We start from the raw sequence: 23,010 nt of genomic DNA, 5'->3' as shown, positions 1-23,010 counted from the left end.
GAGAGAGCCATAAAGAAATGGCCACAACTGTGGAAAAATGGTTTCTTTCTTCACCAGGACAATGCGTCTGCTCACACAACACTTTCTGTGAAGCATTTTTTGACCGACAAACGCATTACTACACTTGAACAATCTCCATATTCGCCTTATTTAGCACCTTGCAATTTTTATCTTTTCTCAAAAGTTAAATCAGTGCTTAAAGGGACACATTTTGAGTCATTTGATGCTGTAAAGAAGAAAACGGCAGATATGTTGAAACAAGTGACAGAAATTGATTTGCTCCATGCCTTCGACCAGTGGAAAACAAGACTACAGTGATGTATTGGTGCAAATGGGGAGTATATTGAAGGGGACAAACATTAAATTTGTAATACCAAATAAAAAAAGTGGAGTTATTTAATCAGTCTCGTTATATAATTGACATACCTCGTATGTACAGCACCCAGCTATGTGGGTGTTCCTCTTCCCTGGTTTGGCTACTATGTTTGGCAGCCTCCATGTGCAGGCGAACAGACCATCTATATATGGCTGTCAGCTGCAGTGGTCAAGCATTGAAGGGGAATCTTAAATGCCCAGTCTGCCCTGCCGCTGCCGTTAGTAGATGGCCTCTTATGGAGTGCAATCGTTGACATATCCCCTTTACTGCTCGTTGTCCAGGGGAACAGCCGGCACGTGATCCAGGTGGGGAGGAGAGGGAGCTTGAAACTTCACTCCCGGCCGATGAAAACAATGCAATCGGCCTACCTATGTCAGGCTTTCACTAGCAGCTCTTCCATTCTTGTGTTGTTTTGCTCGTCTAACTAGGGGAAGGTATTGCCGGCAGAGATGCGAGGGATGAAAGAGACCAGGCTGCTTTCCCCTCCCCAGGGACCCAGAGGGAGGAGAGCCGATATGCTATTCACTCCCTGGGTCTTTAATTGTCCCTGCGCTGCACTTAAGATAAGGAATTAAATAAAAATGTGAAAACTCTAACAAAAATGTAAGCAGGAGCTTACACAGAAGTGACCTATCTCCTAAGGCACTTAGAAAAAAACTGAGGTCTGAGCTGTAGGGGAGGAGCATAGTAGGGGAGGAGTGTGAGGAACAAACAAGATAAGTGACTAGACCCCTAGTCCCACCTACTATACCCCAATGTCTCGCAGTGTCCCCCAATGGTAGGAAAGAGAAATTGTAAATATCTGTGAAACATATGAACAGCACCTAGCTGTGTGGGTGTTCCTCTTCCCTGGTTTGACTACTATGTTTGTCTTGAGAACTATTCTATTTTAACATCCATTTATCCTATATAGTCAATCTGTAGTATGGCTGTCGGTCGGCACTACAGGTATCACTTTTAGATGCCCAGACCTGTCTCTGGCTGTCTGGTTCTGCGGTCAGTTCCTGTGGAGTGCGATCGCGATCTGTGCCCCCTGCTCGTTGCCTAAAGGGGGGATGTGGGTAATTTAAGTCAGGGCGGGAGGAGAGGCTCTTACCTGCTTCACTCCCGTCCGTCCTGTAGTCGCGTCCTGGCCATGTGGCAGGTTAAAAATAAAAAATACAGACTCCTCAGCTCGTTCTGTCTAGGGGCAGAATGTCGGCATCTGTGCAAGGGGGGAGTGAGCTGAAAGGCTGCTGCTCCCCCTCCGCAGGGACCCAGAGTGAAGGAAGCTGACATGCTATTCACTCTCCTGGGTCTTTTGTGGTCCATGCACTGCACCTGAAAAAGGAAATAAAATAAAAACATTTGATATAGGCAGGAGCCTATACCGAAGTGACATATCTCCTAGGCACTTAAACACAACTGGGGTCTGAGCTGGAGAGGAGGGGCATAGGAGGGACAAACCAACAAGTTTATAAGTGCCAAGGCTCCTAGCCCACCTGCTGTGCCCCAACGACTCGCAGGGTTCCCCAATGGTAGGAAAGAAAATCAGTTTCTGTGCTCTTCCTTCAAGGCTACCTTTTGTAATACTTCATGTATAAAATATGAGTTACTTACCTGTTTAAAAGTTCTATATCTTACTTAGTTACACTCTTATATGAAGTAAATCTAACAAATAGCTGCATTGTATCTGGTTTGTTTGGTTGCCTGGTGCACTGTATTGAAATGAAGCGTAATTCCTTCTGAGCATCATTCTCCTCGCTGTAATTTAGTTAAACCAATGTATTGCTGGTAGTTTTATTTAGTCACTTCAGGTGAATTACAGGCTAGTGGTAGCTGTCTATCTTCAGTGTTCCCACAGCATTTGAATAGGCGCTCCTGATTGCCTGAAAAGCAAAATTTGAGTTGTTACTTTATCAAAATGAATCTAAAAAGATATAAGCAGAATTTTTTTATTCCTCTGCGGGCCTAACCATTTCATACAGATATAGTATTACAACAGTTAGCCGTTAATTATTTAACACACCTTGCCATTAACATTGCTTTTCTGTATGAGTATATATTTTAGATGATACAGTTTTCCAGAAAGTGTAATTGATTTTTATATTAAAGAATACCTTTATTTGTTTTTCAGCTTGTCCTTGCAGCCTTTTGAATATCCTGTTTGCACTCCAGATGGTATAGTGTTTGATCTACTGTGAGTACATACTTTCACTTGTAAATGTCTATAACATTATACATTTTAAGCTTAAAATGGCTAAAGAGATCAGTATGAGGTTGAACAATTACACAGTATATGCATGTCTTCTAAAGTATAAGATTATCATCCACATCTCTCTTATTTCCCCTCTGTTCTTATTGTGTACTACTTGTTGTTGTTGTAAACAAAGTACATTTAAAAACTTGGGGTATATTTACTAAACTGCGGGTAGGCAACCAATCAGATTCTAGCTGTCATTTTGTAGAATGTATTATATAAATGATGACAAGAATCTGGTTGCTATGGACAACATCTCCACTTTTTCAAACCCACAGTTTAGTAAATATACCCCCTAGGGTTAATTATTTATTAAAATTATGTATGTGTATTTTACATTTATTGACTGTTATTTATATAGCACCTAAATATTATATAGCACTTTACAGTGAAATGTATGATTTAGCTACACAAATGTGCAGTAACTTGTAGTTATCAGATGATTGGGTTTTATGTACGCTTTTTTTTTTTGTTTTGTTTTATTACTAGTCTTATCACTAAATTTATGAAATGAGGAGGAAGTGTAATTACAAATTTTGTTTATAGTAAAATTGAGTCTTTGCAATGACTACAGTTGTTTAATGGGTGGACCTTACAAGCTCACACTTGATATTCTAATTCATCCCAAAGGTGTTTGATGTGGTTGAGGTCAGGGGTCTGTGCAGGACAGTCAAGTTCTTCCACACCAAAGTCTTGAAATCATTTTTTTGGATCTCTCTTTGTTCATGAGGGCATTGTCATGCTGAAGCTGGAAACTGCCTTCCTGAAACTGTTGCCACAAAGTTGGAAGCACACAATTCTCTAGAATGTCATTGTATGCTGTAATATTAAGGGCTCCCTTCACTGGAAATAAGGGGCCCAGGCCAAACCATGAATAAGTTATTACACCATTGTTCCTCCTACCCCAACTTTACAGTTGGCAGTACGTATTTGGGTAGGAAACGTTCTACTGGCCTCCATCAGACTGCCAGACAGTGAGGCGTGATTTATCACTCCAGAGAACACGTTTCCACTGCTCCAGAGTCCGGTGTTGGTGTACTTTACACCACTTCAGATGACGTTTGGTATTGAATGTGGTGATCTGAGGCTGTGTGCGGTTGCTCTTCCATGAAAACCTAATCCTTGAACCTTCGAACGAACAATTCTTGTGCTGACGTTGCTTGCAGAGGCAATAGTAAGTGTCACAACAGAGGACGGACTATTTTATATACTTCAACACTTGGCTATCTTGTTTTGTGTGGCCGAACCTTTCACAGCTTACTTGTTGCTGCTGCTCCTAGAATTTTTCACTTCACAATAGCGACATTTATAGTTAACCAGGGTACCTCTTACACTGGGGGGAAATTTGAAGAATTGAGTAGTTAGAACGGGGGCATTCTGTGACTTTACCACGTTAAAACCACGCTAATTTTTAAATTATGGAGATTGCATGGCTGTATGCTTGATTTTATGCACCTGTTAGCAATGGGTGTTGCTGAAATGGCCGAACACCCTAATTAGAATTGTGTGTGTATATGTATATAGATGGATTTGTCTGAAAATGAGTTATGGTTGCTTAAGCTAAATAATGGATATGGAAAAAATGTGTTGCATTTTCTTGGATAAGAATTCAGGCTATTGGTTCAGTATGGATTGGTGACATCACTGAGACACAATGGGTCAGTGATGTCACTATATTACTAGTGAGTTTTTATGAATGGCTCCACAGTGTGGAGCCATCAGACACACTTTAAGCTGTATATACATGTAGGCAGTATGTCTGGTTGACCAAATCAGATCGATCACATAGGGGCTCAGTTAATGTGGTCAGCAGAAAGTAGTATAACAGATTATGGTAATCGGCCAACTAAGTAATCATGGCCAACTTTTGATAAGATGTAAATTTTTATTACTTGTCTATCTGTGTATTTGGGCCTACACTTGACCAATTTGTTATAGATCGATCCATGTTTTTGATCATTCTTGGACTCTCAATGCTATTCGATACTGCAGTAAGAGCTTGCCACTCATGCTGTGCTAATCTGTGTGATCTCATGCATTTGGCCTGATAAGGGCAGGTCTTACCCAGTTTGATTGCTTCATGTGTAACCACATTGGGCATTGATCTAGTCTTTTGGGCTGAGGCAGAATTGGCAAGTGTGTGATCACAGAAACCCAACATCTATAATATCTGGACATATTAAAAAAAAAAATCTAATAAGGATGAATGAAGAAGAGGGGAACCAAAGAATCGGATGAAGGTTTACTTAGAGTAACTGTTGCTTCTTTAAGAAGACAGAAATGTCACTGGTGAAACAAGCCTGAAATTCTGAGTTCAAAGAGCATCCCACCTTCTGATCTCAGAACTATACGGGTGTAAGTCATGGATGTTGAGCATTACTATAACGATACCATAGTCCCTACTTTACACTTTATCCTTTATAACTAATGGTTGTCCACTCCCCCCCCCTGTAACTTTATGGGAGCTGATTCATACGGTGAGCTTACAGCACAGGAGACCAAACCTGTCCAGTCCTCTTCACTAGTGCTGCATAGAGCTGCCCTCTCTGGACAATATGGACTGTCCTTCCAGCTTGGTATGCTTAGAGCTCAGAAATTCCTGGCTTCCAGTAACAGGAGTGGATTCCCCTTATTTGTGTTTTGGAGAGGGGTTGGTCATAAGCAAGGAGTGCTCAAACCTGGATGTACAAAATGTCACGTAATCACAACTACATATTAAATGGTTCCTGGTTAGATAACATGTAAAATGATTTTACGTTTAATTTGTGTTACAGCTGTATAGTATCTCTTATAATTTCCTTTTACATGCCAGCGTGAAGTTTAGATATCTTCTGATCATGAGTATTACTGAGTGTGAGCATCCTATTTACTAGCAGGACCTTGCTCCCTCTGGTCCTGAGACGCTTTCTATGACATCAAGCTATAGGAAGTATGCCAGCTGTCAAAACAGGTGTCTGATTGGCTCTGAATGATCACATGAAATTAGAGTAATAGAATCTTGGCCATCAGCTAATTAAAATCTTGTGTAAGGCATGATTGTAAGAAGTGCAATACTGGTGCTTTATAAATGATGATGAGAAGCAGGGACACAGTAGCTTGTTTCATCAAAAATGGCATGTAATAATCATTGTGCATTGAAATTAGACTCTTGCTCAGACTACTGTTGATTTTTCAAAATTTTAATGAAGGGGGAGCAACACATTAAAGATAGTATGACCGTATTTTTTCTCAAACGTCTTGTATAATGTCTTTATTTTTTTTATTTGTTTCAGGAGCATTGTCCCATGGATAAAGAAATATGGCACTAACCCTATCACTGGAGAGGCGAGTGTCTATATTGTTTGTATGAACGCCTGGTTTTCATGTCTAACCACTTTGACAGCTTGCTTTGAACCTTTTTATTCCCCATCTAACAATTTTTTTGCTGCAACTACAAGATGCATTTTTTACAGTACAGTTAATGAGATTAAATATATAGGTAACATACAAGTTAAAAAAACGAAATGCTTAAAATTCAATAAGCAGATGGTCTGTCTTGTTCTATTGGCAAACATGGGCCATAGACATTAGCAGGCACTACTTTAGCATACAATTAAAAAAAAAAAAAAAAAAAAAAAGCTGAAAGGCCTACAAAGATTAATACAGTTTGATACTTTTCAATATGTATCCTAGGGTCTAGTACACAGGTGTATCTTTAACAATCTGTGTGTTCTATCCAAAACTGACAAGGTGGTATGAAATTGTTTTCTCATTCATCTAGTTGAAGAACACCAAGTCCATGGGGTATAAGAAGCTCCTATTAGGACACTGGCACTTAGAGGATGAATTCTCTCTCTCGTTTTTTTTTTCCTTTATTTTTCCATCCTGTAAACAACTCCTTTTTTAGAGCGCCCACAGGACAGTCACTTTGCTTTCGATTTGCTTCGGCAGCCTGTATACTTGATTTTATTTATCATTTTAATTCTCTCCCGCCAGTTTGTCCATCTCATGGCTTTATCTGATGTATCTTATATTTTCATAAAGAGGATCTGGATGATGTTGGTGGTACTGGACTGGCCATAACGGTTTTGGCACACGAACGTTCTCAAAATGTAGTTGGGCCCATTGCATTGTGTTTCCCTAGGGAAGGATCTGCTTTGGATTGACCTAGCTGGCTTTAACTGTGTGGTAGTTGTAGTCATGATTCTTAGAAACTAGGGTTATCAAGGTCATGTTTAGTGCTCGAAAGCCGGTTTCAGCATAGATTTATCTCTGGGTTTGGCAGATCTATATTTCTTTGTGTGAGATTACGAGCCTTCCAACTTCTTCAGTTGGTCCGTCTCCTACTATTGTAAAGGATAGTCTGATTCATGGTTGTCACCTGTTCAGTTCTCTATACTCTGTTTTCTTTCAGAATATGTTTGTGTTCTTACAGAGGTGCAATCCTTACATTCTAAAATTCTATATTTAGGGTTGAATGGGTTACAACAGGCTCCTTTTTAACCACTGAACACGGTGGATCTCAGATTTTTCACATTGCAGACTGTTTCTCTTTTGGCCATTTCTTCGCCTGAAAGGGTGTCTGTTATTTGGCTCTGTCTAGGGCATCACTATATCTGTTTTTTCATGGTGATAGGATCATTCTCTGGATGATTTAATCCTTTCAGCTTTAGTTGGTATCTAAGTGTCACGTAAATCGGGACATTGTGATGCCAGCATTGGGTCAGAGTCCATCCTAGTGGAAGAATGTTCTTTCTCTTACTGGATGTTGGTCCGGGCAGAAAGATATGTAAGAAGAACATTAGATGGTGGGATAACTGATCTTCTGGTCCTGTACAATGCTTCTAATGAGGTTGGCTGGCAACTGAACAGATGATAGTTGGTAATCGGTGCATAAGTTTACAGGATTTTTCAGGTGAATGTCTTCTAATGACGCTAGTTTCAATAGTGCATTGCAACTCTGAGCATACCCACACTGAGGGGCATCTGCGACACGTCAAAGTATCCCTGAATGGATGAATCAGAAAACAGGATTTTTATACTTCCGTTAAATCCCTTTCTCAATTGGAGGACACTGACTTAACGCAAGTATAAATATCAAATTTTTGGGTCAAATAAGGGATTTATGAAAAATTTTCTATGCAGTTCCGTTTTTCAACACTAGATGGTGACAAGTTTCTGTTAAGCACATCTCTCAGGTTTGTATTTGTGCTTTCTGCGTGTTAATGAATCACCTCTTCCAGATCTGAAAATGTTAATGCATTTACAGTTCATAATATTGGTGGAAAGGTGACTCATTACATGACTATCCAACAGACTCAATGTTTTTATAAGGAACATCTGTTTGTGCTAGGCCAAAAGGAAAGTATAGAAATGATGGTGATTGCATTAATTAGTGAATGATTATACTTTGCTTACAGTAATAAAATTTACAATCGTGCTACAATGAAGGTTTGTGGATATAGATGTCAGAAAAGAGAAGTGTCTGTTTCATCTCATATCGCCCATCTATTCTCTACTGATTTATAACCTCCCATTATGGTTTTGCGTCAAACGTTTTTGAAATTTGAGCCAAAAGATTTCCTATATGCTATGTTCATTGTGCTTTCGTTATCATTTACACCAGGAGGGAGTTAACTCACATTTTCAGGGGCCTCACAATTGGCTGATTGTTCCACAAGTGGTGGGCACATTAGTCATGGAGGAATACAATGAATGCACTATGTGAAGTTAGAATCGTTCACTAGAGGACGATAGAGGGGAAATGACTCTGATCAAGAGGGCCTTTAGTGTCTGAGGGCAGCTTGTGGTCCCAGGATTACCTGTTCATCCAAACAAATCTACACTATAATGTTTCCTTTGGAACAAACAAATATAAAAGGTCCTAATCGTTTTTAGAATTAGGAATTACTGCATAAAGATCATTTGTAAGTACATGGTATTTAAATGCCGTAATATTACTAAATGTATGTTACTAACAAGTAAAGTTTAATTGGACACTAAATGAAGAATCAAGATATGGGGAAACTCAGGGGTCATGCCAGGAAGGTATACCGGAGCCCTTTATACACCCATATATAAAATGTGTGTGTAAATATATATACCTATAATCTCTGTAAATCTAATTACACCACATCTATTCTGACCCACTTCTCAGATATTGGATTATATGTATCATCCTGACTGTCTGCATACTTTGCATATCTGGCATGCTATTGGCGTGTATAAGCATGCCTTGTCCATGTCAGGCTCCATAGGCATAGGGAGTAAATGCTTCATTTATACCCTGCAGGCATGTGGACAGTGTCTGAACCTCATTAATTCAGATACTTCAGAAGTGTGATTGATAATGCTGTCCTGTGTGATTGCCAGGTGTGTAGAAGCATCCCATACATGACATTATACAGAATGATCAATTCCAGTATGGAGGCACACTTCAAGCCTCAGAATCCCCTGTAGGGTCATTCTGCCTTTATGAATTCTGACTGCACACTACATTTAAAGTGTGTTCTACCAAAGTCTTGTTGTTTATCCTTAAAAGTAGGCAAGGCCATCACACATACACCCTGCAGGGGATAGCGTGTCACCAACCCCTCATACTGACTGCGCCAGCTTCTTAGAAAGTAGGTCATGGGCACTCCACCCTGCTTCTTTAACCTGTCCCTTGCCAGGAGCGCAGTAATCAAAGATACTGTGTGCATTCGTTCTGTTATTACACTTTCACTGCCAGAACTAGCTGTGTCACATAGAGAGATGGTGCTGGAGAACTTAAAGGGGGTGGGTGTTATAATATGGGAGAAAACAGCTTCTGAGTAAGAGCAGTAGGAGGATATGGGTGGGTGGTAATAAGGGAGGTTAACTAGTTAATTTCCCCGCCTGATTATATTAAAGCTGCACTACTATCCAAATGTTATTTTACCAACCTCCTCCCTTCCTCTAGCTAGATCCCCAGGAGCTGCTCCATACAGACATTTTTCCTGGGTCATACATAAATCAGTTACGTTCACCACTTAAAATTGTACCTTCTGAGGCTCACCCTCATTGTGAGATGAACCAGCGGAGTCCCTGGAAAAAATGGCACCACGGAGCAGTCCCTGGGGCTCCAGCTAGCCAGCTTAAGGACGTTGGTGAAATGCAATACAAAGGTGGTAGACAGCTATAAATATATGCAGCAGAGCTGTAAATTTGGAGATGATATAGCCCAGGATTGCAATATTATTGATGTGCCAAATTGACTCCTTACAATGTATTTACTTTTTTTTTTTTTTTTTTTGTGTGCAGAAATTGGATGCCAAATCTCTTATTAAACTGAACTTTGCCAAAAATCAGGATGGTAAGTTGTATGCATTTAACTTGTCTGTTGCAATGGTCAAAAACCGTATACTGTTATATGTATCATTTTTAAGCAATACTGAACCCCAAAGTGGGAAATTATGCAAACATCTCTAAGTTAATTATTTAATGCTGTTGCTGAATGAGTAATAACTTATAAATACTCTTTCAAGTAATGCCTTTATATCACATACTATACAAATAATCATAATCTTGCCTGTTTTTGTTTCCTCTCGTCCATTAACGATTCAAAAATACAAAACTTTCACTAAAGACTTCCAACACCTATAATAAATTTTAAATCAAATTCAAACAACTGTTATCGGTAGCTCCCTTTTGGCAATATGCTGCTATTGCCACAAAAAGTACTATGTAAGTAAAAACTATTGAGGAAGCGCTGATAAAGTTGACAACAATATTTATTATTAATTCAATATATCAATAGCCAATCAACATATAATACTATATAAAATAATAAAAACATATATCACCATAAAATAGGTATCGAAATATCGTAATATACCGGTATATCACTTATAACTATGAAGGCTGGGTTTAGAGTGTAACTATACTGTATACACTTCAATGCGCTGGAAGAAAACGGGTAATATTAAAGGTTCTCATCAAACAGATCTCCGTATTCATTGATATATAAACAAATTAATTGGATCTATAAAAAAATTGGAGGGCATTTTTATAGATCCAATTAATTAATTGGATATTGATATATTGAATTAAGAATAAATATTGTTGTCAACTTTATCAGCGCTTCCTTAATACTTTTTCCTCTAGTCTATTAGTTTTCCTTTGTTGACCAATCCTAGACTGTTACTAGGCAGATTGAACTCCTAAAATAACCTATAGCATAACAGTGGAACTAAACACTATATTTGTCCTATTCCTGAGTAGTCTTTGGGTAAAAGTCTACACCTTGCGCCAATATGGTTTTCTAGACAGCCAGGCCGTACCACTACTACTCTGGAATATTTTTTTTATATTGGGGAGAAGTTATAGTGCTTATGAGCTAATTGTCACATTGTGCCTTGTCTAGTGTGATGCTAAATGTGTGTTGCGAGAATATAATGTTACTATGGATTTTACTTCTGGATAGTACAGTTAGAACAACTTCGTTTATGGTGTTTTGCTTTGTATTGTTTTGTTAAATTTTAATTTGCGTACCTTTTGTGAGTAACAATATATAAAAAATACAAATGACATATTTAATTTCTTTCATCCAGTCTGGGGGACACTGCTTACCATGGGTTGTGGAGGGGAGCACGGGAGTTGGCACCTAGCTAGTTAATCTTTAGCACTGCTGACAGACCCCTCCCCTCTACAATCCCCCCTCTTCCTCCTCCGTTTTTTTTCTAGGTGCCCAAAGGAGTTGGGCTTATTAGAAATAGCTAGTATTTTATTTCATTTATTTTTATATAACTTTAATGTTTCTTAATTTTTTACAGTACAGTTAGTTTAGGGCAGAGCTGGGAGTGTGTTCTATATATAGAGAACACACTCGCAGAAGCTGGGCAGCGGTGACCGGACTCTGTACTGTGACCACTAATGCTCTGCCATTGAGAGCAGTCTGCTCTCTCGGACAGAGTGACAAGCGGTCTCAAGGACTGCTGTCACTCTTGCAGGCTCCAACGATAACCGGCGCTGCCATTAGGCATAGAGCGCCGCTTATTGTATTACCTCGCCGGCGGCCATGATTACATCAGCGGACCACGGAGGTACCGGAAAGAAGGAGGAGAGTCGGGGGCCATACCAAGATCCCCCCCCCCCCCCTCGGGTGAATAGGAGGGGGCATTGGGGTATTAACGCTGCAGGAGACCTCTTCATGAGGCCTCCATAACTCTGCCAGATACATCGATAAGTTCCTTTAAAAAAAAAAGGAGAGACAGCTGCAGAGGGGGAACTATCACAAGAGCTCACCTGCTCTTCAGCACAGATGGTACAGTCCGGTCCTCTGGCGCCAAACAGAAGCCCGGGAAGGAACTTATCTCTAAGGGAGCAGGCACCAGGACACTGCTGTTGGACTTCGCCCCTGAGTGGCCCTTTTGGCTAAGTACCAAAACCTTTCTTTAACCATTTACAGACTGTTTATGTGGTTACAGGAGGAAGGCTAGTAGGATTGTAAAAATCTTCTTACTTGCACATATACCTTTTAATCTGTTACACACATACAAGTACAGCTTTTATTACACATTAGTCTGTTACTTGTTGTCTACTGTCTCTCTCAAAATACCCTTATCTAAGTGTGTTTGGTGTGCTTTTCCTTTTTAAAATGTCCGAAAAAGGAAAAGGCCCTATGGCAAAATATTTTACATGTTCCAGATATAAGGTTAAATTACCAAATGGGCAGAAAGACCCGTTGGCGCTCTGCTCAGTCTGCGAAGGAGAGGTCCCCTCTGCGCAAACCCAGCTCCTTTCAGCCCCACTGACGGAGGAACCGGCCTGGGTGGCTTCCCTGACAGTCGGTTTCCTCTTTAGCACAGATGATCTCCCAATCTACTCAATTGTTGTCTAGTGTGGCAGCCTCTGTGTCAAATAATGCTATTACACCTGTGGGGCTCCCTGCTGCCACGGTTTCTACTGAAACGGCTATAGCAGGACCTTCCTCTTTGCTTACGGACCAGCCGCCTGTACCCACAGAACCTGCATGGTCCTCAGCATTTATAAAGGGTTTGGACAAACTTAACCAGTTACTTGAATCCCCAAACCTGCCTCCAGCTAAAAGAAAGCGGCTTAGATCCGCTAATCCTCTCATGGTCCTTTCTGATTCAGAGGGATTTTCAGAAGAGGAAAGAGAATCAAATTTGGATTCTGACCAGGTTCAATCCTTGGATCAGGAAGAAATCACTAAATATCAGTTTAATGATGATTTGGATTTAACGGTGAGGCAAGCGTTGGACCTCCCAGAAATGGAGGATCATAGTCCTAGAGACAGAAGTCTCTTTAAGAAGGCCAAAAGGAAGGTTATTCGTTTTCCCCCTTCTGTAGAACTCAAAGATATTGCTGAGGGAGCCTGGAAACAGCCTGATAAAAAGGTCTTTGTTCCAAAGAGGTTCTCTTCCATGTATCCGTTACAGGAGGAGGACGTGGCTCGCTGGGAGGAAATTCCGAAAGTAGATACTCCAGTAGCCCATTTGGCCCGACACACTCTCCTTCCAGCCCCGGGCTCAGCAACTCTGCAAGATACCACTGACCGCAGAGTGGAATTCCAGTTAAAATCTATATTTGTAGCAGTGGGTTCTTCCTTTAGACCCACTTTTGCTTCAGCTTGGGTTGCTAAAGCCATGGAAGCATGGGCAGAGCAACTGGCACAGACCTTACAGGACCCAGAATTGATTACCCTAGCGTTACATTTAAAGGAGGCGTCGGGGTATATTTATGAGGCGGCTCAGAGCACAGCTTCTGTGTCCTCCTCTATTCAGGCTGCGTCTGTTTCAGCAAGAAGAACGTTATGGCTGAAATCCTGGGAAGGGGATTCTGAGTCAAAGAAATCCATGGAATCCATTCCTTTTTCTGCAGCAGGTCTGTTTGGCCCGGAATTAGATAATATGATTTCCCAGGCAATGGGGGGCAAGAGCACCTCTATGCCGGTTTTCTCCGGTAGAGGCCGGACCCCACGGTTTAGCGCCTTTCGTCAGTCCTTTCGGGGAACATCCTTGCCCAGGGGACAGTCGTTTAAGGGTAGACAACCGAATTCTCGAGGCTCGTCTGTCAGAGGCAGGTCCTCGTTTGCAGCTAGGCGCCAGGCCTACAAGACTCAGGAGAAGCATGCGTCCTGACTGCCACTCTATTCTCCAAGAGGTGGTGCCGCTGGGGGGACGTCTGTCTCTTTTTCAGGAACAGTGGGCAGCGTCATCCCAAGACTCTTGGATTCGGGGCATTATTTCAAGAGGGTACATGATAGATCTGATGGGGCCGATACCACAGCGCTTCTTTGTAACCTCGCTACCCAGAGTTCCCCAAAAAAGACAGGCAATGCAGGCCTGTGTCGCCTCTCTTCTTTCGCAAAAGGTTATTTGCAGGGTCCCAGACAACCAGAAAAGAAAAGGTTTTTATTCAAATCTTTTTCTGGTCAAGAAGCCAGACTGGTCAGTCCACCCATTTTAAACCTAAAGAGCCTAAATGTGCACTTACGAGTGGACAAATTTCGAATGGAGTCCCCTGAGGTCGGTGATAAACGGCCTAGAGAAGGATCAGTTTATGGCATCCATAGACATAAAAGATGCATATTTCCACATTCCTATTTGGAGCAATCATCGGTACCTCCTGAGGTTCACAGTGGGGAACTCCCACTATCGGTTCCGGGCTCTTCCTTTCGGCCTCTCCACAGCTCCAAGGGTCTTCACGAAGATCATGTCAGTGATGGCTGCGTGTCTTCACCTAGAGGGAGTTCAGGTCGTCCCTTATTTAGACGATCTACTCATCAAATCCTCCTCAGAGATTTGCTTGCGTCAGCACTTATCACTTACTATAGCGGTCCTCGAGAGCCATGGGTGGTTGACAAACTTAAAGAAATCCCAGATGGTTCCGTGTCAGCGCATGGTCTTCCTGGGGCTCATCATGGATACCAGTCAGCAGAAGGTGTTCCTGCCTACGGAGAAGATCAGTTCAATCCGGGCTATAACAACTCAGGTCTTGTCCTCTCCCAATCCCTCAATTCATTTGTGCATGAAGCTGCTTGGGAAGATGGTGGCCTCCCGATCCCCTTCGGTCGGGCTCATTCTCGATGCTTCCAGTGGGATCTGTTACAGAAATGGTCAGGATCCCACCTACGCTTGGATCTCCAGAGGATCTCGCTGTCTCCGGGGGCGAGAGAATCGCTCCAGTGGTGGCTGAATCAGGATCACATGTCAGTGGGCAGGTCTTTCACTCCATGGTCATGGATCATAGCCACAACAGACGCCAGCCTAAGAGGTTGGGGGGCGGTAATCCTGCACCTCCTGCTCCAGGGACTTTGGTCGGTTCAGGAATCGGCCTTATCAATAAATGCGTTTGAGTTGAAGGCAATTCTTTTAGCTCTTCGGGGAGCACAGACCCTCCTTCGGGGCCACCCTGTCAGAGTTCAGTCCGACAATGCCACGGCCGTGGCATATGTCAACAGGCAGGGAGGAACCAGGAGTGCAGCCGCAATGAAAATTGCAGCTCAGATTTTTGCTTGGGCAGAACAGTATGTTCCAGCAATCTCGCCAGTGTTCATTCCGGGAATAAAGAATTGGGAGGCCGACTACCTAAGTCGAAATCAAATGATGCCGGGGGAGTCGTCACTCCATCCGGAAGTATTTCAGTCTCTAGTTCACAGATGGGGTCTTCCAGATATAGATCTTATGGCCTCCAGACACAACAAAAGTTCACAGGTTTTGCGCAAGGGCAAGAGACCCCTTAGCGATAGTAGTGGACGTAATGTCGATGTCATGGGAATTCAGGTTGGGATACCTGTTTCCTCCGATTCCCATGGTTACTCGCGTGCTCAGATGAGTAAGGCAAGACGGTCTGCCGGTAATACTAATAGCTCCCTCATGGCCGCATCGAGTCTGGTACGCGGACATAATCTCAATGGCGGAAGGCCAGGGATTTCGTCTTCCGTCACGAGACGACCTTCTTCTTCAAGGTCCTTTTCGTCACCAGAATTTACCTCCGCTCAGTTTAACGGCATGGCTGTTGAAGCCAGCCTCTGGAGGGCTAGGGGTTTTTCCTCCAGTGTAGTGAACACTATGCTGCGAGCTCGAAAGCCAGTTTCAGCTCGCATCTATCACCGGATTTGCTGAGTCTATATCAGATGGTGCGAAAATAGGACATGTCACACGTTTTCCTTTCGTCTCCCTCGCTTATTGGCTTTTCTTCAGGATGGGCTGGAAGCAGGGCTTCGTTTAGGTTCCCTAAGGGTTCAGGTATCAGCACTTTCAGTCTTCTTTCAACTGAAATTAGCAGATTTGCCAGATATCAAGACTTTCCTTCAGGGAGTCTTACATATTCAGCCTCCCTATGTTCCGCCTACAGCACAATGGGATCTTAACCTGGTACTGGACATGCTTAAAGGGCCTCCTTTTGAGCCTTTACTTGAGGCAGATTTTAGGTGTTTGACCTGGAAGGTTGTTTTTCTTTTGGCAATTGCATCGGCACGTAGGGTGTCTGAATTGGGAGCTCTGTCTTGCCGGGAACCATATCTGGTTTTTCACAAGGACAGAGCGGTTTTGAGAACACTCCCCTCTTTTGTTCCAAAAGTAGTGTCCTCCTTCCATTTAAACCAGGAAATTGTAGTTCCGGTTTTTTCATCTACTTCTCATTCTGATCTGCAGTCTATGGAAAAGTTAGATGTGGTTAGGGCTCTCCGTATTTATGTCAAAAGAACATCTCAGATTAGGCGTACAGATTCTCTTTTTTTTCCTTATGATTCCAACAAAAGTGGCTGGCCAGCCTCAAAACAGTCCATGGCGAGATGGATTACGGCAACTATTAAGCAGGCTTACATAAGGGCTAACCGTTCTGTGCCAGAGAGACTTACGGCCCATTCCACCAGATCGGTAGGGGCATCGTGGGCAGCGAGAAATGGGGCTTCTGCGGACCAGCTTTGCAGGGCATCCACCTGGTCCTTCTATCAATTTAATGTATTCGCATCCGCGGATGCAAATTTCGCTCGTAGTGCTCTACGAGCGGGGCTTTCAGAGCGGTCCCACCCTTAGGGGGCTGCTTTAGAACGTCCCCATGGTAAGCGGTGTCCCCCAGACTGAATGAAAGAGAAAAGAGGATTTATATACTCTACGTTAAATCCGTTTCTCTGATTCCGTCTGGGGGACACTGCGATCCCTCCCTTCTGCCTTTCCTCTGTATGCTCTTGGTTGATTGACCTTTCTCCTTGGGGCTTTTTAAATTAACTGAGGAGGAAGAGGCGGGGGGATTGTAGAGGGGAGGGGTCTGTCAGCAGTGCTTAAGATTAACTAGCTAGGTGCCAACTCCCATGCTCCCCTCCACAACCCATGGTAAGCAGTGTCCCCCAGACGGAATCGGAGAAACGGATTTACGTAAGTATATAAATCCTCTTTTCTACAACTTGAACTGTTGAGGGATTTACATTGCTTTGTATACTGTTTTATCTACTATATGAGATGTATGAAATGTTTTGTGATGTGTATTGTTGATTCTGATACTCTTTTTACTTCTTCAGGGAAGTATCACTGCCCTGTGCTATTCTCTGTATTCACCAATAATTCCCACATTGTGGCTGTTAGCAAGACTGGAAATGTCTTCTCAAACGAGGTAGGAAAGACTCGGGCTTACTGCGCATTGTAATTATTGTACAACAACTGTCTTGAGATCAAGCAGTAATTAGCTTTTATGCCCATCCTTGTAAAGAAGTGTGTCATATGATTCATTTTGAAAGGTATGTCATAGTAGTTATGCGTTCTACCTCTGTAAGACAATTAAATGTAATTTCTCCTCCCAGGCTGTCGAACAATTAAACATTAAACCGAAGAGCTACAAAGACCTGTTAACTGATGAACCTTTTACCCGCCTGGACATTATAACACTACAGGTAGGAACGTTCATCGTTCAGTCCTCTGGGTCTATGAGCTGTGACCTAGATTCATCTAATGCATCAGATAATCAAATTATGGTGGACAAATAATCTTTGGAAGAAAGTGTGGCCTAAATTGTTTGCTTTTATGGTTTTCCAGCCAAGCTGAACCAGTTTAATTAATATTGACAATAAGTTCTATTGCTCATGAGTGAACAGTCATATTTTGGGGTTGGGAGATGCAGGAGTTGTAAAACTTGTTTTACCTCTTTCTCAGTTTTTAATTAAATAAAGCCGTAATCGGCTGTTTATGTCACCGAAAAATGGACCAGATTGATATTTATTTCTCAGCATGGCTTCTATAGCAAGCTTTGATAACACAAGTGTGAATTCTGAACATACATATCAAAGCTACCTTAAACTTTATCAACACTTGATATATTTCTGGAGATGATACAACCTCACAAAACCAGGCAGCGGAGATTATCTTTCTCCCTTTGTGACAAGTTGCTCAATCTTACTGAAGAGTAAATCTGAGTCACACTTTAAACAGAAGTTGCAGATATTAACTATCGTCAAAATCCTTAATTGTTACCCACATCCAAACAACAATTGTTATGTGCTTTTTAGCAGCAAAACATAGAACAGGTTAATTAGTAATTGTAATCTAATTTGATAATGGATTTCTGTGGAAGTGAATAGTGAAAACCTTGGCAGGATATTGGCAGCGTGCCATTGTGTGACTGGAATCGTGTGAAACATGCAGGACTGAATCTCAGAATGGCCAGAGAGTTATAAGTGGACATGTCTGAACTTACCATGGCCCCTGAGGTTCTGCACATCAACATAGGTGCCAACCTTTGCTATGATTTATTAAACAGAGGGAAGAACTCACATTTAATGCATTCAATGCATAATCCTTTTATGGGAAATGTTGGCTCAGCACATCCCATGGATTAATAATAGTTGATTCAGTGGAACTTGCCTACATCTTGACTTTTATTACCATATATCAACAGATCTGCCATTTCTACTGTAGATAAAAATGCAAAAGTCTTTATTGCACACATTTGCAAATGTATGTTTAAGCCATCCGCCACGCCAAGGTGCTTTTGCTAATAGGATGGTCCTACTCTAAACAATGAGAGTCCCATATATTTAGGCCATACATATGTGTTTTTAAATTGAGAGCCAACTTACCAAAGAGGTACCCCAGAAGCCTCCAAACAGCAATTCAGTGCCAGTACCCCCTCTCCGCTACTGACACCAACATGCCTCTCAGACAAATACAAAAGTGGAAGCTGCTCAAATCAATTTATAGGCCAAGGAACATGTTCTGTGTATGTTCCTTGCAGGATAACCCCACCCTTTCAAGCACCTGTTATGGCCTATAAATTGATTTGAGCAGCTTCCACTTTTGCATATATCAACAGAGCATCACTGCTTTGGGTATGTGCACATGGGCTTATTTGTTTCCACCCTGATTTCTTAAGTGGAAGCACAGAATAAATAGAAAAGACAGAAGCTCACAGAGTTTATCGATCCTTCCGGCGGGACACATTAGTGTTCACACAATGTTTACAACAAAACGGATGGTAAGCATGGGCGGAGGCAAGTAGAGCAAAATAAGTTTAGCCTGTGTGCAGATATACTTAAAAATACATTCACATCTGTGCACCAGAGCTGCATGTAAATGGCATATCTCGTTGACATGTGTATCAATGGGGAAAAGTGTATTTTAGCAAATGAAAAAGGCCAGCATTTTAAAATGATCTCTTGACTGTATGAACGGATCAAATAAACATACATTGTTCCAATCTATTGTGCATTTTATACTTTTTAAATAATAAAAAAAAAAGCACATAAATGTGAATCCAGAGATGACGATAAACATGAATACTACAAATAAGTCCACCCATGATGGTCTGTGCAGGCTGTACAATTAAATACATTTGTGCAATATTGATAACTGTCTGTGCAGAGGCATAGTCAACTAATTCCTTTGTCTGGAGCAGGCTGTAGGTCTGTTAATTTGTATATAATTCAGTACCAACCATTTGAAATGGTGGAGATCGAATAGCTATGCAATACTGTATTAGACCTGTTCCAGCCATTAATGAGTCTGTTCTTGGGTAAAGCTAGCCATACCACATGGTGTCATTGTCCGTGAGGTTGCAGTGAAGATAGAAATGATCTGGCCACTCAGCCCTGAATTGCCAGATCTCATCCAATTAGATCACATGTGCCAACTCGAACAATGATCCTCTCTATCGACATCCTGGAGTGAGGTGCACGATTGGCCCGTTTACCACCCTTAAGATTGCTTAAAACTTGCAAAAAGTGTCAGCCTTGGTTTTACTCACATTGCTACATGTACCATTCCTTGGTTCTGACACTAGTTGGGTTCCTTTGGAATCCACCTTTATATAAATTGACCACTACAAAATTAGCCCCGTATCAAACAGAAATAGTTCAGCCTGTATACCCTGATCGGGGGGGAGACACTTCTTTCAGAAACCCTTATGTTTGATGATTTTAGAAGAAACAGCGCTGATTTTGTAGTGTTTTTGATGTTTTGAACTTGGCCATTCCAAGTGGGCACTAGCTCATGCACCACTATGGCCTTGCATAGCTACCAGGCATATCATTATCAAGATACCTGGTGCAACAGACAGTGCAATATGGAAACATACTCTGGTCTCCACAGTGTCAGACTCTCCCAGCCCTTGCTTATGGCAACTACTGGAATGCATCCTCCCGATTTATTATCCATTGGTGGAAGAGATACTTGATTTTAAATAAATAAATTTCAAGTGCTCTTGAGATAACCTGGGATGGACCACATATTGCACCTTGTCTGTTGCTGCTGGGAACCGCCTGGGCTTACTGTGCCACCGTTCCCTTTCTTTATTCCAAATGTGCCCTCTAAACACAGTAGGAGGGGCTAAAGCTGCTGCCACTACTGGACTCCTTACTGGCATCCAGAACTGGGATCCTTCTGGGTAACTGTTGCTGCTAGTGTACCTTGTTGCTGGTGTACCTGGGCTGATACCCCTGACCTCTTACTATGGGGTCAGGGTTGCTGTGGATGGATCCCCCTGGCCTATCTCACAGGCCAATGGTTCCGCAACGTTTGAGCTATTTTTAGTATCTGGATACAATATGTTTCCCAAGCATGGATTTACATGCAATGCAAAGCTAACAATATTTCTTTCATCAAGTCTGGGGGACACTGCTTACCATGGGTTGTGGAGGGGAGCACGGTAGTTGGCACCTAGCTAGTTAATCTTTAGCACTGCTGACAGACCCCTCCCCTCTACAATCCCCCCGCCTCTTCCTCCTCAGTTTTTTTCTAGGTGCCCAAAGGAGTTGGGCTTATTAGAAATAGCTAGTATTTAATTTCATTTATTTTTATATAACTTTAATGTTTCTTAATTTTTTACAGTTAGTTTAGGGCAGAGCTGGGAGTGTGTTCTATATATATAGAGAACACACTCACAGAAGCTGGGCAGCGGTGACCGGACTCTGTCGGAGAGAGCAGACTGCTCTCAATGGCAGAGCATTAGCGGTCACAGTACAGAGTGACAAGCGGTCTCAAGGACTGCTGTCACTCTTGCAGGCTCCAACGATAACCGGCGCTGCCATTAGGAATAGAGCGCCGCTTATTGTATTACCTCGCCGGCGGCCATGATTACATCAGCGGACCGCGGAGGTACCGGAAAGAAGGAGGAGAGTCGGGGGCCATACCAAGATCCCCCCCTCAGGTGAATAGGAGGGGGCATCGGGGTATTAACGCTGCAGGAGACCTCTTCAAGAGGCCTCCATAACTCGACCAGATACATCGATAAGTTCCTTTTTAAAAAAAAAAAAAAAGACAAAAAGCTGCAGAGGGGGAACTATCACTAGAGCTCCCCTGCTCTTCAGCACAGATGGTACAGTCTGGTCCTCTGGCGCCAAACAGAAGCCCGGGAAGGAACTTATCTCCAAGGGAGCAGGCACCAGGACACTGCTGTTGGACTTCTCCCCTGAGTGGCCCTTTTGGCTAAGTACCAAAACCTTTGTTTAACCATTTACAGACTGTTTATGTGGTTACAGGAGGAAGGCTAGTAGGATTGTAAAAATCTTCTTACTTGCACATATACCTTTTAATCTGTTACACACATACAAGTACAGCTTTTATTACACATTAGTCTGTTACTTGTTGTCTACTGTCTCTCTCAAAATACCCTTATCTAAGTGTGCTTGGTGTGCTTTTCCTTTTTAAAATGTCCGAAAAAGGAAAAGGCCCTATGGCAAAATATTTTACATGTTCCAGATATAAGGTTAAATTACCAAATGGGCAGAAAGACCCGTTGGCGCTCTGCTCAGTCTGCGAAGGAGAGGTCCCCTCTGCGCAAACCCAGCTCTTTCCAGCCCCACTGACGGAGGCACCGGCCTGGGTAGCTTCCCTGACACAGTCGGTTTCCTCTTTAGCACAGATGATCTCCCAATCTACTCAATTGTTGTCTAGTGTGGCAGCCTCTGTGACTTATAATGCTATTACACCTGTGGGGCTCCCTGCTGCCACGGTTTCTACTGAAACGGTTATAGCAGGACCTTCCTCTTTGCTTACGGACCAGCCGCCTTTACCCACAGAAAATAATGAAAGAAAAAAAGGGCGCTTCTTTAAATTAATGAAATGTGTACAAGTGTATAAAATCATTTGAAACTGCAGCCAAGGACAAATAGGACCAATGTGCAAATAAAAGAAAAATGTTGTCCGGCGCTCAGAAACAAACAGAATTTAAAAATCACTGTGTCAACATAAACATAAAGGAGAATTTTGTGCACAATATAGCTATATTGGGGTTAAGCTCACCTGCCGGACGTCAAGGCATCTCCTGTACTCCTGTGTACATTTTTCTTTTATTTGCACTTGCACATTGGTCCTATTTGTCCTTGGCTGCCGTTTCAAATGATTTCATACACTTGTACACATTTCATTAATTTAAAGAAGCGCCCTTTTTTTCTTTCATTATTTTCTAGTTTTTTGGGAGTTGACCACTCCCTACAAAGGTGCTGCAGGCTTTATAAGATGGAGGTTCAGGGGAAGGTTTTAAATGGAACACCCTGAATGTAAATTTGTATCACTAGCTTAGGGACTCACCTACAGGAGATACCTTTACCCACAGAACCTGCATGGTCCTCAGCATTTATAAAGGGTTTGGACAAACTTAACCAGTTACTTGAATCCCCAAACCTGCCTCCAGCTAAAAGAAAGCGGCTTAGATCCGCTAATCCTCTTATGGTCCATTCTGATTCAGAGGGATTTTCAGAAGAGGAAAGAGAATCAAATTTGGATTCTGACCAGGTTCAATCCTTGGAACAGGAAGAAATCACTAAATATCAGTTTATTGATGATTTGGATTTAGCGGTGAGGCAAGCGTTGGACCTCCCAGAAATGGAGGATCCTAGTCCTAGAGACAGAAGTCTCTTTAAGAAGGCCAAAAGGAAGGTTATTCGTTTTCCCCCTTCTGTAGAACTCAAAGATATTGCTGAGGGAGCCTGGAAACAGCCTGA

General features: G+C 42.2%; 1 protein-coding gene across 3 annotated transcripts in view; it reads left to right on the top strand.

The window, feature by feature from the left end:
* Positions 1–23,010, top strand: part of PPIL2 (peptidylprolyl isomerase like 2) — a 49,771-nt gene that overhangs the window by 4,897 nt on the left and 21,864 nt on the right. Inside the window, exons 4-8 of one of the 3 annotated variants that reach the window (XM_075216325.1) lie at positions 2,493–2,555; positions 5,888–5,939; positions 9,876–9,927; positions 17,101–17,192; positions 17,380–17,469. In XM_075216325.1, coding sequence (XP_075072426.1) covers positions 2,493–2,555; positions 5,888–5,939; positions 9,876–9,927; positions 17,101–17,192; positions 17,380–17,469 — 349 coding nt within the window. Of the gene's footprint in view, positions 1–2,492; positions 2,556–5,887; positions 5,940–9,331; positions 9,372–9,647; positions 9,740–9,875; positions 9,928–17,100; positions 17,193–17,379; positions 17,470–23,010 lie in introns of those variants that run through there. The other 2 variants (XM_075216333.1, XM_075216342.1) reach the window with 2 other exon arrangements.

The sequence above is a fragment of the Mixophyes fleayi genome, chromosome 1 (genome assembly GCF_038048845.1).
Source record: "Mixophyes fleayi isolate aMixFle1 chromosome 1, aMixFle1.hap1, whole genome shotgun sequence".
Taxonomy (NCBI): domain Eukaryota; kingdom Metazoa; phylum Chordata; class Amphibia; order Anura; family Limnodynastidae; genus Mixophyes; species Mixophyes fleayi.
The sequence above is the reverse complement of the archived record's forward strand: the minus strand, read 5'-3'. Positions and strand labels throughout refer to the sequence as shown.